The 17,577-nt window shown below is 38.5% G+C and overlaps 1 protein-coding gene across 2 annotated transcripts in view; it reads left to right on the top strand.

Annotated features, from left to right (window-relative positions):
- The first annotated feature begins 3,791 nt into the window (after positions 1 to 3,791).
- Positions 3,792 to 17,577, top strand: part of LOC149565465 (uncharacterized) — a 48,725-nt gene continuing 34,939 nt past the window's right edge. The window contains exons 1-3 of one of the 2 annotated variants that reach the window (XM_089818995.1): positions 3,792 to 3,978; positions 4,064 to 4,153; positions 4,367 to 4,518. In XM_089818995.1, the coding sequence (XP_089675121.1) occupies positions 3,897 to 3,978; positions 4,064 to 4,153; positions 4,367 to 4,518 (324 nt within the window). In that variant the 5' untranslated portion in view covers positions 3,792 to 3,896. The remainder of the gene's footprint in view (positions 3,979 to 4,063; positions 4,154 to 4,366; positions 4,519 to 17,577) is intronic. The other variant, XM_089818996.1, reaches the window with a different exon arrangement.

Below are 17,577 nucleotides of genomic sequence, written 5' to 3'. Positions count from 1 at the left end.
TTAACACTTCAACAACAACAAGATTAATATAAATATAAATCTATTTGAAAACTTAAACTTTACAAATCTGTAGCCTTGTTTTAATAGATTTTATAAATATGTATGATTTAATTTTTTTGCTATTATAAAATCTAATATATAACTAAATATTTAAGATATAAAGTTAATCTTCAATATTGATATTATCACATAAAACTACATAAAGAATAGTTAAATTTTATCTGTGTGTAAAATAACTTAGAATATATTAAATTGTGAAATAAAAGTTTGAAGTAGATGTATTATTTTAAAATATTTTAAATTGATTTATAAATAGAGAATAATATAATATTATATTTGTTTATAATAATTTCTTACAATTTATTAATAGATTAAATTATGAAATTAAAATAAATAAATAATTGTAACTTCTTATATATTTAAGCCGGCAGGCTTCACTCCTTAGAAGATGCCCATTGGAATGTTCAGATTTCTCAACAGTCTTACACAATCAAATGTTAAATTTGTGGCATTCTATTCTACCTGCAAACTTTGGTCAAATTGTTCGGGCTGATGGTCTTACGTCATGAAATGAACTCCTGGCAAGTCATGCTAGCAGTTGTAAGGTCATGCTGGGATGGTAAACACATAGCTTGGTAATATCTAATCCATTCTTTGCATGAGATGATAGCTGTGGACAAGTGTTGATGCTCACCAAGATGGTATAAGAGCTCTATCATTTTCTTTCAAAAGATAGAAAGATGGAATTATGTGAATGAAGAAGTAGAGCTCATTGTTGTAGATTGCAGTGGAAAAGATAAGGCCTCCTGTTGTTGCATGCCTAGGCATAATAAGACTAGAAAATTGCATATGAAGTGCTAGGAATTCATTATTATGGTTCCATATTTTGATCAACTATATCTTGCAAAGATTATTTGTTTACTTTCACCAATTTGGATGTATGTTTTTCAGGTTTCATTATTCCAATGGCGTTGAGTTGTGTGTAGGTTAGGGGGCTAACATTGAAGAGACATTGATCAAGAATTTTATAATCTATCTAAGTTTGTTATTTCTATTTCTATATCATGCAACACAATTTTTTTTCATCATTTTTAACGCCTCTATTGTGAGATTGAAATGGAAATTCTGTAGAATTTGAAGGTGGGGAGAATAGAAGGCAACTCTTCTCTGCTACTGCTTCAAAGGATTCAGGTAACCCTTAGGAAATGTCCTATGTGAATCTTAGTAGTATGAGTGTTTCTCCTCCTCCTTGGGTGAATAGATCTACATCTAGATCATAGATTTTTTATCCAAGGTATGGTTGCACCAATATTAATGTGGATCTACATAGAAGAAGTGTTTATCAAAAGTCTCTCTACAAATATTATGATGTTTTACATAATTAGTTCTTTATTCATAAGGTTTGAGTTTGTGTTTGTATTGGACAACAACTACAAATAATTAGATAAAATTTAAAATTTAATAAGAAAAATAAAATTGTTTAAAATTATTTTCGGCAAAAGAAATGTTATTGTAAACCACACTAGATACAACTTGTAATTGACTAAGCCTGTCACCACATCCCAATAGATTATCACAACAACAATGGAGCTTTCATTTGATGTGGCGAGAAAAAAGTCATCTTTTTTCAATTGACCTGCTCACAACTTCTAGGGAAAATGCCAATGTGACACACTCGAGCCAACAACTGTGTAGAATTTGTGGAGTATTCGATAGACTAATTGAGAAGAGAAAAAATCGTGATTAAGGACATCAAATCCTGGTTGCGCAACACTGGGATAAAAATATGTTGGAACTAGAATCTAAATCTGCTAGCCTTTAGAAAATATCAGAATGTGCATGACATTGTTGTTGACTACTCTCTTCAAGCTTAATCCATTTTTCGTTGTCTAAGAACAAATTGAAATATATCCTTAGCCATAAATAATTTAGTTGATGCATCAATGTACTGCACACAACCCTCTTAGAATTTATGGTGGCAAAATAATAAACATTAAACATTAAATGTAAATTGCTTATTTTTCTATCGGTACATTAGACAGTCAAAGGATACTAAAGCCCACTTAAGACCAACTAGTGTCATTTGTTTGTTGGAGATTGAGGTCATACTTGTAATCAAAGCAAATATTTTGGCACATTTTCTTCAAATTGACTCTATTTATTATAAGTACATATTATAATACATCTATTGTTTGAATGAAACTTTGGTCTAAAAAGTAGAAAGTGATATAATATGAATTATATTTTGAAATTCAAAAAGCTAATCAAGAATGAATCAATAATAGTTTTGAGTACCAACTTATTTACCATGATATGTTATAAATTGTAAAGCTAATTAGATAACTGACCTTGCAAATTCAATATAAAAGATCTTTCCTAAACAAGAGAAAACATACAAGAGAAAACATAAATTAGGCAGAGTATATTTGTTTATGGTTTCTAAGTTTTCTATAGTTGAAGAATCCAATTGACTACTCTCCTTGACTTCTTTTATGTCAACATGGTCATATACACTCAAAAAACATATTAGTTAGGAAATATTGTAGATTTTTTCAAAAAGTGGGGGATACTTATGAAGGGAGAACGAAAAGGAAGAAATAAGAGAGAAATGAATAGAAAGAAGAGAGAGGAGAAGGGGGAGATGAAGAGATAGAGCTATAAATATATATGGGGGATAGATAGATAATAGCATAGAGAGAGAGAGGTGGGGTGGGGGGGATGCGATAAAAATAGAGAGAGGTGAAAGGTAAGGAGGGGAAAGATAAGAGAGAGACAGTGAAGGCAAAATAAGAAGTTTCTAGATATATGCAGGTGAGTAAGAAAGATCAATAGGTAGGTATAAGGAGAGAGATAGGGGGAAACAATCGACATTGATGAAATAGAGAGGCAAGGACTAACATTTACAAGTGTGTCTAGAATAAAATCTCTAGTTGGTCTCTATATTCAACTCATTTTTTATTTGAATGAGTACTCCAAACTACAAAATAATCCAGATACATTTATACGAAAAATAAAGGAATATTGCCTGAATCCAATGACACAAACAAAATAAAATGTAATTATTTCACATGTATAAACTAATAAAGATGAAATTATTACATTAAATATTTTAGTGTATCACAAAAAGTATTATGAGCAAACCTTCTACATCGACAATACACTGAGATTATTTAATATATTTAATACTATTGGCGTAATCCTTGCCCCCTTCAAAGATGCAAGTTGTAGTACTTAACTACATTTTAACTTCTTATATTAAGGGTACGTTTGGTTGTAGGAATAGGAATAGCTATTCTGGAATACTTATTCTGGAATAGAAAATGGGGCTACGTATTCCTGTTCTCTGTTTGGTTCAGCCAATATTTGATGGGGAATTTGTGGACCCCAAAATTTATATTTTCTAAAATAAATAAAAATGGAATAGGAATATGTATTCCAATAACACCTATTTGGGTGGAATTGCAAAACCTCATTTTTGGACCAAAATTGGAATATGTATTCTTATTTTACTTCGTATTCCAATTCCGATTTGGTGCATCCAAACGAAGAATTCAAAATTTTAAAAATTTACATATGCCTATTCCTCTTGTATTCCCGTTGCCAAAGGCCCTTAGTGACTATATTTTATTATTAGCTTAACTTTCACACTTCCTTTGGGTGCAAATGTTACTGTAAATTAAATTAATATATCTTTACACATATATATCATATTCAGTGATAGTGTAAATTAAATTAATATATCTTTACGTAGATAGATAAATTTTATTTATCTGTATCCTTGCAGACGGTTAAAACGACAGACACAATCGTAATCAAAGTTTCCGCAGAAACCATAACTTGATGACTCGCCAAAATAATAATTCGTTCTTCCAATTCCGGATAAGGTTTTTTGAGCTATGGCTGCGTTCGTCTGTCGGACAGCATTAGGGCCCTCTGGTCGAACAAACTTCACACCCTTTCACGCTCGAACTCATCAAAGTGACTTCCTTAACAATTTATGCTATTTATTTCGTTGTCTACTGGTCTGGGATTCGAAACTCACTAACACGGGTGTGCGATGCAGGATTTAACTGGCCAGCAGCCAAACATGCTAGCTTCGCCTTCAAATTGCCTGCGACAAAATCTAGAGTAAAATGCGCAGCTTCAGAATCAGGTAAACAGAGTACCGTTCTTTCCCCTTGTAGTAATACATTATTTCTATGCTATGTTTTAGCGTTTTTGAAGAAGTGGTGGAGTAAACGGCGCAGCTTCAGAAATAGGTAAATCAACATTGTACTGTTCTTCCCCCTTGTAGTGGTACACTGCTATATTATGTTATAGCGTTTTTGAAGAAGTGGTGGAGTAAATGTTGTGAATGCATGTGCAGAGAGAGTGGCGGAAATGAGTAATTTTCAAAAGAAAACGACAGAGATTTTGGCTGAGCTTCTCAAGGCGGAGAATCCTCAGGTGATTGCGGAGAAGAATGTGGATGTCTTCACTGAAGATTTTTTCGCCATGTCATCTGCGTTTATGGAAATGGTATTCTATTTCTTTGCTACCCTAAGATACGATTCTCGGTAAATAATAATAGGATTTAATTGAAATAATTTGTTTCTAAATGCCCCTAGCTTTTAACAAAATAATTCAACATGTGGGCCAAGTGGTTGGAAAGTTGGTTTACAAGATTTGATTCACCGGATATACCTGTTAGGTTTAAGAAATATTGCTTCATTTTCCAGACTTAAATCTCATTCACAAGGTCAGGATTGTCGTCATGCAAGTGAAACCAGGTCATCAAAAGAATTATGAAGGGTTAATGGCCAACTGTACGACAGGCGGTTAAATCTCCTGCACTCCGAGTTCAACTTAGCTTTTGGATGTTTTCCTTGGGTATATCATTGGGTTATTCATCCACAAAATTATAGTTGAAAAAGTCAGATTCTGCAATACCTTGTCTGGTCCAAAAAATTAAGACCAGGGAAAAACTTGGCAATATTATCAAACATGTTGTCTGCATAAATGTTTAAAAATATCTTCTAAAATACTTATATTTGTAAATTTGTTGAGCATATTACTAATTTCCATAATTTATAAATCAAAATCACAACTTAATATACCGTTGACCAAAAAACAAGTTCAACTTAAAATGAGTTATAATGCTACTTCCTCTAGCCATGTCATATGTAGAAATTGCCTCATTTAAAGAGATTTTTGGCAAGTTGTGCAATGAAAATGTTTAATTAGGCACTCTCACGAGTTAAATTCCAATTCCCCATCACTCCCTCATTGTGAGCAAATTTTGTATTTGACAGATTCCAACAACTAACAGGGATTTGAGAGTGGAGGCCCCAGTGAGAAGGTGTACCTCATGGGGATTCAGGGGTAATGCTCCCATTGGGGTCAAGGGCAGCTAAACCCAAATTAAAGCCTTTGAAATCATTACCACCAACGAAAATTGTGTTCTTTTAATTGCAAGCAAGAAAAAAATTATATGAATTTGGACAAGTTTTAAATACCAATCCCACAATTTTCTGCATTTACTTAGTAGTTTTATTGGGAAAAAGTGCTTCATTTTTCAAAAACTCAGAGTTTTTGAAGTAGTACCTCATCTAACATTTTGACTCGAGAGTACTCGCAAGTCAAAGGAGTTCTTGGAGAGTTTTTTTAGCAGAGACAAAACTACTCTTACTCCTATATTACTGATTTGATATTTGAAGGCATGAAATTGGAGTGCGATTCCAGACTGGTGTCTATATATTGGGCAACAAAGTTACCTCACTAAGAAGAAAACATATAGTAAAGAACATTCAGCTAGGTATTCACATATACCTATCAACATGAAACCTTACAACAGAACATACTTAATAATCTACACAACTGCATATATTCATACGCAAAGTGAGAAACATCATAGAAGCCTTGCAATGTTTTTAAAATACTATTACATTCATCTTACACAACATTATATTCATGCCAGCAAGTGTGGTAAAGGAACCTTTCTGTCTTTTTTTTCCTTCTTCTAAATAGTCACAAACTACATTGGAGACATTCAGCAACAAAATCCCATTACTGTACCTATCTTCATTTCTGTCGTTCTGCAATCTTTCAGCGAACTAGACTAGGTGTTGATGGATGTCCTAGAATCTTTCTTGGGATCTAGAGAACCATAGCCAAACCAACCTTTTTCCAAATAAGAAACTTGCGCAACATATACACTTGGGTGCCCAATCTTAATGGACAACATTGTTCACATTTAAGGTAAATGGCCCAGGATGACTCTTGCCCAAGATAGGCATCACGAATGAAAGAGTAAGATCTAAAATTAAGTTTGGTCATTGGGAAGAGCCATGCTAATGAATGTAGGTAGATGGAGAGGGAGGACGGGATATGTAGCTCTTACATTGCAAAACAAACATCCTAGATCTTTTTTCCCATTGTTGGCATATAAAACAAAACATAGAAATGTATCCCTCACCAAAACAAGCTTAAATGAAGATGCTTAGGGCGATTGTGGAAATCACGCGCCAAATTGAGCTCTGGCCTTTCTTCTTATGTTTCTTTCATGGTTGGGCCAACAATCTACCAGGTGTACACTTGTGAGTTGAGCAACAAAACAAGCAAGAGAGAACGCGAAATCTGGATAAGGCACATACCTATTGGGATGCAAATCTTCAAGATTGACATCCACCATTTGCCAAAAAACGATTGGAGAAGGAAGGCCGATAAACCATCAAAATGTTGAACACTTAGCCATAGACCAAATCTTAGCATGTTGATCCCTATAACATTTTTTAGATTGGTTTTTACAAGGGATCGTGTTTTATAGCCATTCTTAGAAAAGGAAATTGGAGTGAAAAGGGGAAACCACATTTGATCTCCAATAATTATTACAAGAGGTAAGTGGTAAATTATTTGATAAATTAATGAATGAGCAAGATTCTCATTTATGGTTTACAAAGACAATGTTTCTATTACAAAACAATTGTTGTTATTTGAAACATTCTAATAATAAAAACAATTTTAGAATCATTTTAATATTTGCAAGATTTACAATTCTGAAAAATAATAATAAACAAGATGTTTAGAGATATTGTAATACCCTCCCGTATATTGGTCAATCTATCAACTAGACCAAGTAGCCCGCTGAACTTAACAAACTTATCTAGAAGTAGGGATTTAGTGAAAATGTCTACGTCCACTGTAGGAACATATTGCAAATCCAAGGATCCATCTTGAACCAGCTAACATATGAAGTGACAATGCATGTCAATATGCTTGTTTTGTTCATGGAAGATTGGATTTTTGGCAAGTTCAAGAACCCCTTGGTTGTTGCAGAAGAGGGGTGAAGGGCTTGCCTGAGACATATGGATGTCGGAAAGCATCCATTGAAGGCAAATTGCCTCACAACCTACTTTGACTATTCCCCGATATTCAACTTTTGAGAGGAAACTGCTGCTTCTTACTGGTCCAAGTGATAGCATCTGTGCCCAAACAGTTCTACATGCCTGGAAGTGGACTTCTTGTCATCAACAAAGCCTCCCCACTCTGAAGTTGTGTAACTGATGAGTTTGAGATCTTTGGTTTGTCCATAGAGGATACCAAAGTCTGAAGTGCACTTGACACAAGGCAAGATGAGCTTTGTTGCAGCCCAATAATCCGAAGTAGGAGCTGTCATGAAGTAGGATATGTAACTCATTGCAAAGATGAGATGAGGTCTAGTGGTAGTGAGATAGACCAAAGTGCCCACAAGTTGCCTGAATATGGATTCATTCTCAATAGGAGAGCCAAATTCGGTTGACAACTTCAGACCAAACTCCATAGGTGTGGATGCAGGTTTGCAATATAGCATTTTGACTTTGTTGAGCAGAGCCTTGGCATACTTAGGCTTTGAGATGAAGATGCCATGAGATTGTTAGCAAACTTCAACACCTAGTCAATTGTAGAGGAGTCCAAGGTTGGTCATGTTAAAAGACTGACAAAGATTCTTTTGATTCCCTAAATCAAAGATTTTGAACTGCTAGTGATTATCAAATCATCAACATATACAACTAGAATGATGATATCACTGCTAGCAATCTTGAGATTTAGATTTGAGTCAGAAGGACTCCTCTGAAAACCTTGCTCTATGAGGTACTTATTGTTTTTCATGTACCATTCTTGAGGAGCTTGTTTGAGGCCATAGAGTGCTTTCGCCAGTTTGAGTACTTAGTGTTCTTTACCGATAACCTTGAATACAAAAGGTTGTATCATGTACACCTCTTCCTGTAACTCACCATCTAGGAAGCCACTCTTTACATCCATTTGGTGAACCTTCTAGCCACACAAAGATGCCATGATGAGGATTGACTTGTGGTGCTCATCTTTGCTATCGGAGCAAAGGTCTCCTCATAATCAATTCCATCACGCTAAGAAAGTCTTTGGCAACAAGACGAGCCCTGTACTTATCTAAAGTACCATCAACTTTGTAAACCCATTTGCATTCAAAGAGTTTGTTCCTTGAAAGAAGGTTTGAGAGAACCCAGGTGCTTTTTTCTAATAGATTGATGGTTAGTCTCCATAGCTTCTTCCCACTCAGGCATCCTTTCACTTCGATGTATGTTTGAGGCTCATAGACATTATGAATGTTGGCTATGAGAGCAAAATTGACAAAATTAGAAGGTTTTTTGTTCTTTTGAGTAGTTCTACTTTGATGAGCTCATCGTCGTGAAGATCGCCAATTGTCTTAGCCTACGATTTAGGCTAGAGTGTAGAAGTGACAACATCAGTAGCAAGCGGTGCAACAGGATCAGGTTCATCAATCAGAAGATCAAATGAATCAGGTGTTGTGGCTACATGTCAGTGTCAATCTATAGGAGAAGGAATTGGTGGAGATGCAAGAATAAGAACAACTAGAGCCCTCCCATTGGGTGGATCTAATGGAAGATAGACACCTAGGTCTTTAGCGTTAAGAGGCAAATCCTCTAGATTCATAATGGATCTTGTTCCTCGCCAAAGACCATATCACAATTGAAGATGAGATGATTAGTCTCGATGTAAACTTGTTGGTAGGCTTTGTGATTATCATTGTAGCCGATTACCATTAGTTTTTGGCTTTTGTCATCCAACATGGTGCACTTAGTGTTAGGGATACAGACAAAAGTAATGGAGCCAAATCTATTGAGATGTTTGATTCTGGGCTTACGACCTCACCAAGTCTCTTCAGCCTAAAATTGTTTTGGAACACTCTTTTGTTCCAACATAGACTGGTCCATTTTGGTGATTGTGTGGTTTCTCCACTTAGCGACACTGTTTTGTTGAAAGGTGTAGGGTGTTGTTGATTGACACTTTATGCTATGTTGTTTATAGAAATGGGAAAAGGCAAGGGGACACAGTTCTCCCGATTGTCAATTCTAAGAGGAATAATAGGTTGATCAAACTCTTTCGACAAATGCTTTAAACTTTTGAAACAAAACAAACACCTCTAATTTTTGATGAGGGAAATATTTCCACATTTTACAACTGAAATCATCAACAAAAAGTAAAACATACCTTGTGATGTCCCCAGAGTGGGCCCCTAACGGAAGGTGACGTAGGTCTATCCGTGCGGTTTGTCGCTACCACGTGTCCGGGGTCCTCGCCAGCGAGGCTATCCTGGGGTTGCCCCCTTAACGCGGGGAGGTGCCGTTTACTAACAGTCCGGGCTTTTGGTACAACGGTTACTAACTTGGTATCAGAGCCGGAGGTCTCGAGGTCGAGACCCGCGGAGCGTGGTGGGCTGTGATGTCCCCAGAGTGGGCCCCTAACGGAAGGTGACGTAGGTCTGTCCGTGCGGGTTGTCGCTACCACGTGTCCGGGGTCCTCGCCAGCGAGGCTATCCTGGGGTTGCCCCCTTAACGCGGGGAGGTGCCGTTTACTAACAGTCCGGGCTTTTGGTACAACGGTTACTAACTCTGTAATGACCCTCTCTATAAAGGCCACAGAAACCCTCAAACTGAACTTAGGAATTTTGTCAAACACTTGGCGTGTAACAGTAACAATATTCAGAATATGGTAATTTCAGATTTGATACTTTCAGAATATAATCACAGAATTACAATATATATAAAGCCATTGAACTATATTTCAATTACAATGCCATAAATTCTGAAATTATTTTATTACCAATTCTGGTCTGATTATTACAATGACTGTATGACAGCAAATTTACTCAAAAATTGACATATATTTCAGAATGCAAGAACCTGGTTTGAAGAACTATGGAAGAACACCATGTTTTGCTGCAGATCGTTGATGAAGACCTCCAACCGCACCCCCAAACTATCCTCAATTTGCTGCTGCTGCCCAAACTAGCAGGGCCGTACCAGGCCGTACCTGTACGGCTGCTGGAATAAAATAATATTAGGGTTTTGGGACCCCCAAATGCAAGGAAAATGGGCGCCTAGGGTTAGGTAGTAACCCTGTAAAACCATAAAAAATAACTCCAAGGGGTTGAGGAGATATGAGCAATTATGTGGTTCCGAACCCTGCTTTGCCAATTCTGAAAATGCACTTATTCTGTCTTCAAACTCTTGTCAAATGCTTCTCCAACGATAGGGCAAATCTGAAATCCTTATTCCAACCAAAAACAAACCCTAACAACGAATTCTCAATAAGCTCCAATGAGATGGCTGAATACCAACTCCAATTATGCAACAATTTAGGTGATATTTCACACCCTCAAAGTCGCCAATCCAAGGGAGTGATTCGTTCCCAAAGATCGAATAATTTGCAGATCCAAAGTCCACAAATGTCTTCACAATGAAGAAGTAGAAGAGTTCTCCAATCCAAGCATGTCCAAATGAGAGGCCCAGCCCTCTATTTATTCACTTTTCTAAGAAGTTGCTAGAACTTCTAGAAACATCCTTTATAAATTCTCATTATAATGCACTTTTTATAATAAAGTAATTTTATAAAATAAAAAGTGCAACTCAAATTAAAATTATAACATGTGGGCCCCAATATCACATAATGATAAAATATAACCTCTTAACACTTCTTCAAGAGCAAGATATGACTATCTGATCCGCAGAATTGACTCTCTTTCCACACCATTTGCCTATGAGAGTCTGGAATAGGCAAATCCATGATCAATGCCATGTCGAACTAAAGAGGGGACATTACAGTCCGCCCCTCCTGAAATTGCTTGGCCTCAAGCAATCTCAACGCCGGGTGCTGCAAAATAGCCTCCCCCTCCCAAGTAGCATCCTCAACAGGTAAATCTTTCCACTTAACCAAGTATTCTCTGATCACCCTTCTACGAAGCTGCTTTTCTCTGCTCTCCAGGATGGATTCTGGTACTAAAATCAATTTTCCCTCATCGTCTAAAGGAGGTAATACTGCAGAAGGCACCACATTCTGACCCAACGCCTTCTTGAGGCGTGACATATGAAACACATTGTGCACTCTGCTGTCTGCGGGAAGCTCCAACTCATAAGCCACTTCACCAACTCGCCTGATAATCCTGAATGGTCCATAATAGCGTGGCTTAAGTTTCTCTGCACCACTCTTCTTAAGAGTAGATTGCCTGTATGGCTGCAACATGAGGTAAACCATATCATCTACCTCAAAACTACGCTCAGTTCTCTTCTGGTCTGCATACTGCTTCTGCTGGTTCTGAGCTCTTGCAATATTGTCTTTGAGGGTAGCAACTATATCCTTACTCTCCTGTAATAATTCACCTGCACTGGGTACCCGGCTGTCGCTCAACAACAAATCCAAGAAACTAGGTGCTTCATAACCGTAAAGTGCCATGAAGGGTGTCATCTGTATAGTCATATGATATGTAGTATTGTAACAATACTCGCAGAGATATATCCATCTGACCCAAGCTCGCTGCTGAGCTGCCACATAATTCCTTAAATACCCTTCCACCCATTTGTTCACAATTTCTGTCTGACCATCGGTTTGTGGGTGATAGCTAGTGCTGGGTGTAAGCTCCGTGCCACATAACCGGAATACCTCCTGCCAAAAGTGACTTATGAAACGGCTATCCCTATCACTCACAATGTTCTGAGGCAAGCCGTGCAATCTGAAAACCTCCCGAAAGAAAACCTCTGCCACCTGAGCTGCTGAATGTGTAGTGGTGATAGGAAAGAAATGAGCATATTTCGTTAATCTATCTACCACCACATAAATACAATCTCGTCCTTGTACCTTGGGCAAACCTGTGATAAAGTCCATGGAGATGCATTCCCACTTCCTGTCGGGAATCGGAAGTGGCTGTAGGAGCCCTGCCGGATAGCTGTGTTCTTTTTTGTTTTGCTGGCAAACATGACACTCTCGAACATACTGCAAAACATCAGCTTTCAGCCCCTTCCAAGTGAACCGCTCTCGAACCGACTTGTAAGTCTTGAAGTACTCGGGATGGCCTGCTGTCGGTGAGTCGTGAAGTGCTCTCATAATCAGTTGCTTAACCTTCGATCCTGGGACTAGGTAAATCCTGTTCTTGTAAATGATCAAATCATCTACAAGTGTGTATCTAGTATCAATCACTGTTCCCTCTACTATATCGGAGGCCCATGTATCCCTGGCATACTCTGCTATAATCAAGTGTCGCCAATCCTCTGATATCTGAACCATAAGAGTGAGGTGTGGCCTTCGAGATAGAGCATCTGCAACAACATTCTGAGTTCCCTTGACATATGAGATATCAAAATCATATGCCTGCAACTTACTTACCCACTTTTGTTGGCGATCATTCAGGTCCTGCTGTCCCAAGAAATGCCTCAGACTGTTATGATCAGTTTTAATACAAAACTTGCTACCCACAAGATATTGTCTGAATTTGGCCAAAGCATGCAGATGGCCAACATCTCCTTATCATATATACTGAATGAACGCTCAGGGCCTCTGAGCTTCCTGCTCTCATAAGCTATGGGGTGCTTATTCTGCATAAGTACAGCACCTACTCCCTCTCCAGATGCATCACATTGAAGCTCAAATGGCTTCGTGAAATTAGGTAATGCTAGAACTGGGCACGTAGTCATTATCTCCTTAAATCTCATAAAACAGTCCTGTGCCTTCTGAGTCCACACAAATTCCCCTTTTTTTAGTAAATTTGTCATGGGAGCTGCATGTCGTGAGTAGCCACTGACAAACCTTTGATAAAAACCACATAAACCAAGGAACCCCCTCAACTGTGTAAGGTTCTCTGGTGGAGGCCAATCAACAATAGCGCGAATCTTTTCAGGATCCATCCGCACTCCCTCTGCACTAATGATGTGTCCTAAATATAACAGCTCGGTCATCCCTAAGTCACATTTGGACTCCTTTGCATACAAGGACTCCTTCTGTAGAATGCTCAACACCGTCTCCAAATGCTCTAGATGCTCCTGCCATGATCGACTATAGATCAAAATGTCATCAAAAAACACCAGCACGAATTTCCTCAACTGATGGTGGAAAACTCTGTTCATAGTGGACTGGAAAGTGGCAGGTGCATTGGTCAGGCCGAAAGGCATGACTACAAACTCAAAGTGCCCACAATGACATCTGAAAGCAGTTTTCTCAATATCCTGTTCACGGACTCTGATCTGGTGATATCCTGATCTCAAATCAATTTTCGTGAAATAACAGGCCCCATGCAATTCATCTATCAACTCATCAATGCGAGGAATAGGATACCTGTTCTTAATGGTTCTCTTATTTAATGCCCTGTAATCAATACACATCCGAAGCGTTCCATCCTTCTTTTTTACCAAAACAACAGAAGATGCAAAAGGTGACTTACTGGGTCGGATGTGCCCCATCGCTAGCAACTCCTCAATGGTCCTTTCAATCTCATCCTTGAGTCGCTTTGGATGTCGATATGGTGTGACCATGATAGGTTTAGCACCTTCCTCCAGCTCAATAATATGCTCAATGCCTCTGTCCGGTGGCCTGCCTGGTGGAATCTCACTGAATACCTTTTCGTACTTAATCCTCAACTTCTGAATATCAGGATGATAGTCCGCCTTATGTTGCTCCTCCTGTGTAGGTATCAAAGTACAAACTGCTGCCCACTCTATATCATTATGCCTAGTTAATCTCTCCAGCCGCCTAAATGAGATAGTCCTGATGTCTCCATTACGGATAGCCTTTAGCACATGAATCCTACCATTTATTTCGAATTGTATCTCCATATCCTCTAATCTCAGGGTAACCACCTTCAATGAATGTAGCCACTGCATCCCAAGTACTATGTCCATGTCACCCATGTTGACCACATGATAATCCGCCTTAAACTCATAGTTGTTCAAGCGCAAAGGTAAGTCTCGTACCATCCTGTCACAACGAAGAGTGTATCCATCAGCTACCTTTACTCTTAGTCCTTCGAACTCCTCAGTAATGAGTCCACGCTTCTCTACAAATCGTGCATCAATGAAATTATGCGTGGCACCTGTGTCCAACAATGTAATAACCTTCTGTCCAGCCAAGACTCCCCGAAGTCTGAAAGATCCCTCTCTCTGGATACTAGACAGTCGTGCTTCCTGTAAATGTAGCTCTGTTTCCTGCCTTTGCCCTGCACTGTCTATCTCCTGCTCTCCCTCTGCTTCATCAGGATCCTCATCATGATGTTCTGAACCATCTGAATCTGAGCCTTCGTAATAAGCCCACATTGCCCGGTTGGCCTTCCCTTTTGGCCTCATAGGACAGTCATGGCCGTACTCATACGGGCCTTTGCAATAGAAGCATAGCTTCTTCCTACGCAAGTCATTAAGTGTCTCCTTGTCCAGCCTCTTACTTTCTTCCTTAGGTAGCTGTGCCTCTCTATGAAAGGGTTTCCTGTCCTTATCTTTTCCTGAAGGGAAACTCTTTGCCTGAAATTTATTTTTAGAAGCTGAAGAGGAATCCATGTCACGAGCTTTCTTAATGGCTTCCTGCAAAGTGGGAGGGTTGAGAGCTTTAATCCACCCTCTCAACGGATCAACTAACCCATCCATAAATAAAAACCGATAGCCTTCGTTCAGATACATCTGTTACTAACACTGCAAGTTTCTGAAACTCTGAAATGTATGTTTCCAATGAGCCCCACTGTTTAAGCTGGGCTAATTCCTTGAAATGGAGTTCTGGATCTTTCTTATCAAAACGTTCAATCAGTCTCTCCGTAAACTCCACATATGAGGTAATGTGTGCATGACCCATAGTGATCATACCATGATGCCACCATTCGTGTGCTAACCCATCTAGGTGAATTGCTGCATACTTAATAGCTTCTTCCTCAGACATAGGGTTCAATTGAAAGTATGTGTCAAGCTTTTGAACCCAAGCTCTTGCTGTAGACTTCCCCGAGCCATCATAATATGGTAACTGTAGTTTGCCTACTTTCTTTCGTAGCTCATAGTTCTGAGTCCTGTCTTGTCCACGGGGCATATGCTTCATCCGCACATCCATATACTCTCTAAAGGTGATTGCAGCTGTAAAATCTGGACCTCCTGCTTCCCAGTCTCTCCTTAGCTGATCCTGTATGTCAGTGATCTGGGGTTCTGGTACCGGCTGCTCTGGAGCTCTAGGAAGGAACGTAGGAATCATAGGCCTCGAACTCACTGTCCTAGCTTGCTGGGGGGCATGACCGAAATTGTTCCCAATTTGTTCGCCTCCATTATGTATCTCATCCTGATTATTCCCATTCTGATTGTGACCATTCTGATTATTTCCTCCACCTATGTTAGCGTTCATCCCCATTTGTCGAGCCATCATCTGCATCATAAGCTCCATTCTCTGGTTCTGTTCCTGTGCTCTCTGTTCTGCTAATCGCTGTCCCTGTGCCAAAGTGTCTAATAACTGTAAAAATCTCTCCTCTCGCTGATCTGGACCAATATTCCCACCTCTATCCATATTGTAGTCGCAGTCTTGATCAAAGAATACCTCCCCTGTGTCAGTATGACTGGATTCTATGTCCACCTGGATAGATGAGCTAGACTGTTCGCTCTGCAGGTCTGAAATCCTATCTTGTCTTGCTTTGGTATTGCGAAAATTATAAGGCTTCTGTCGCATGCTCTGATTTTAGTGTTTTGACATTTCGTTAAACACTTCCCTAGCTGTTCCAAATTCCTTACAGGATGGCAGGACTTTGGCTCTGATACCACTGTAATGACCCTCTCTATAAAGGCCACAGAAACCCTCAAACTGAACTTAGGAATTTTGTCAAACACTTGGCGTGTAACAGTAACAATATTCAGAATATGGTAATTTCAGATTTGATACTTTCAGAATATAATCACAGAATTACAATATATATAAAGCCATTGAACTATATTTCAATTACAATGCCATAAATTCTGAAATTATTTTATTACCAATTCTGGTCTGATTATTACAATGACTGTATGACAGCAAATTTACTCAAAAATTGACATATATTTCAGAATGCAAGAACCTGGTTTGAAGAACTATGGAAGAACACCATGTTTTGCTGCAGATCGTTGATGAAGACCTCCAACCGCACCCCCAAACTATCCTCAATTTGTTGCTGCTGCCCAAACTAGCAGGGCCGTACCAGGCCGTACCTGTACGGCTGCTGAAATAAAATAATATTAGGGTTTTGGGACCCCCAAATGCAAGGAAAATGGGCGCCTAGGGTTAGGTAGTAACCCTGTAAAACCATAAAAAATAACTCCAAGGGGTTGAGGAGATATGAGCAATTATGTGGTTCCGAACCCTGCTTTGCCAATTCTGAAAATGCACTTATTTTGTCTTCAAACTCTTGTCAAATGCTTCTCCAACGATAGGGCAAATCTGAAATCCTTATTCCAACCAAAAACAAACCCTAACAACGAATTCTCAATAAGCTCCAATGAGATGGCTGAATACCAACTCCAATTATGCAACAATTCAGGTGATATTTCACACCCTCAAAGTCGCCAATCCAAGGGAGTGATTCGTTCCCAAAGATCGAATAATTTGCAGATCCAAAGTCCACAAATGTCTTCACAATGAAGAAGTAGAAGAGTTCTCCAATCCAAGCATGTCCAAATGAGAGGCCCAGCCCTCTATTTATTCACTTTTCTAAGAAGTTGCTAGAACTTCTAGAAACATCCTTTATAAATTCTCATTATAATGCACTTTTTATAATAAAGTAATTTTATAAAATAAAAAGTGCAACTCAAATTAAAATTATAACATGTGGGCCCCAATATCACATAATGATAAAATATAACCTCTTAACACTTCTTCAAGAGCAAGATATGACTATCTGATCCGCAGAATTGACTCTCTTTCCACACCATTTGCCTATGAGAGTCTGGAATAGGCAAATCCATGATCAATGCCATGTCGAACTAAAGAGGGGACATTACATACCTAAACCTAGTAACATAAGGAGCAGCCATAGGTCCACAAACATTATCATGGACTAGTTGTAATACCTTAGAGGCTCTCTAGTTGATGCAAAAGCACCTTGGGTTCTTAGCAATCTTGCATCAATCAAAAACATTTCTGTTTTAGTTTTTTTTTTTTTTTTTTTTTTCAGTTTATACAGTCAAAGTGATCAATTTGATGACCCATTAGTTGGTTGAGCTACATCTTGCACAGCTGAGGACTTATTTAGGTACTAGTTGTGGATTGTTTCTTAGGATCACTGATCATTTGGTCATCTATTGG

This window comes from Cupressus sempervirens, chromosome 3 (assembly GCF_028749045.1).
Source record: "Cupressus sempervirens isolate cs-2001-9-10 chromosome 3, ASM2874904v1, whole genome shotgun sequence".
Taxonomy (NCBI): Eukaryota; Viridiplantae; Streptophyta; class Pinopsida; order Cupressales; family Cupressaceae; genus Cupressus; species Cupressus sempervirens.
This window is presented reverse-complemented; position numbering and strand designations above follow the sequence as displayed.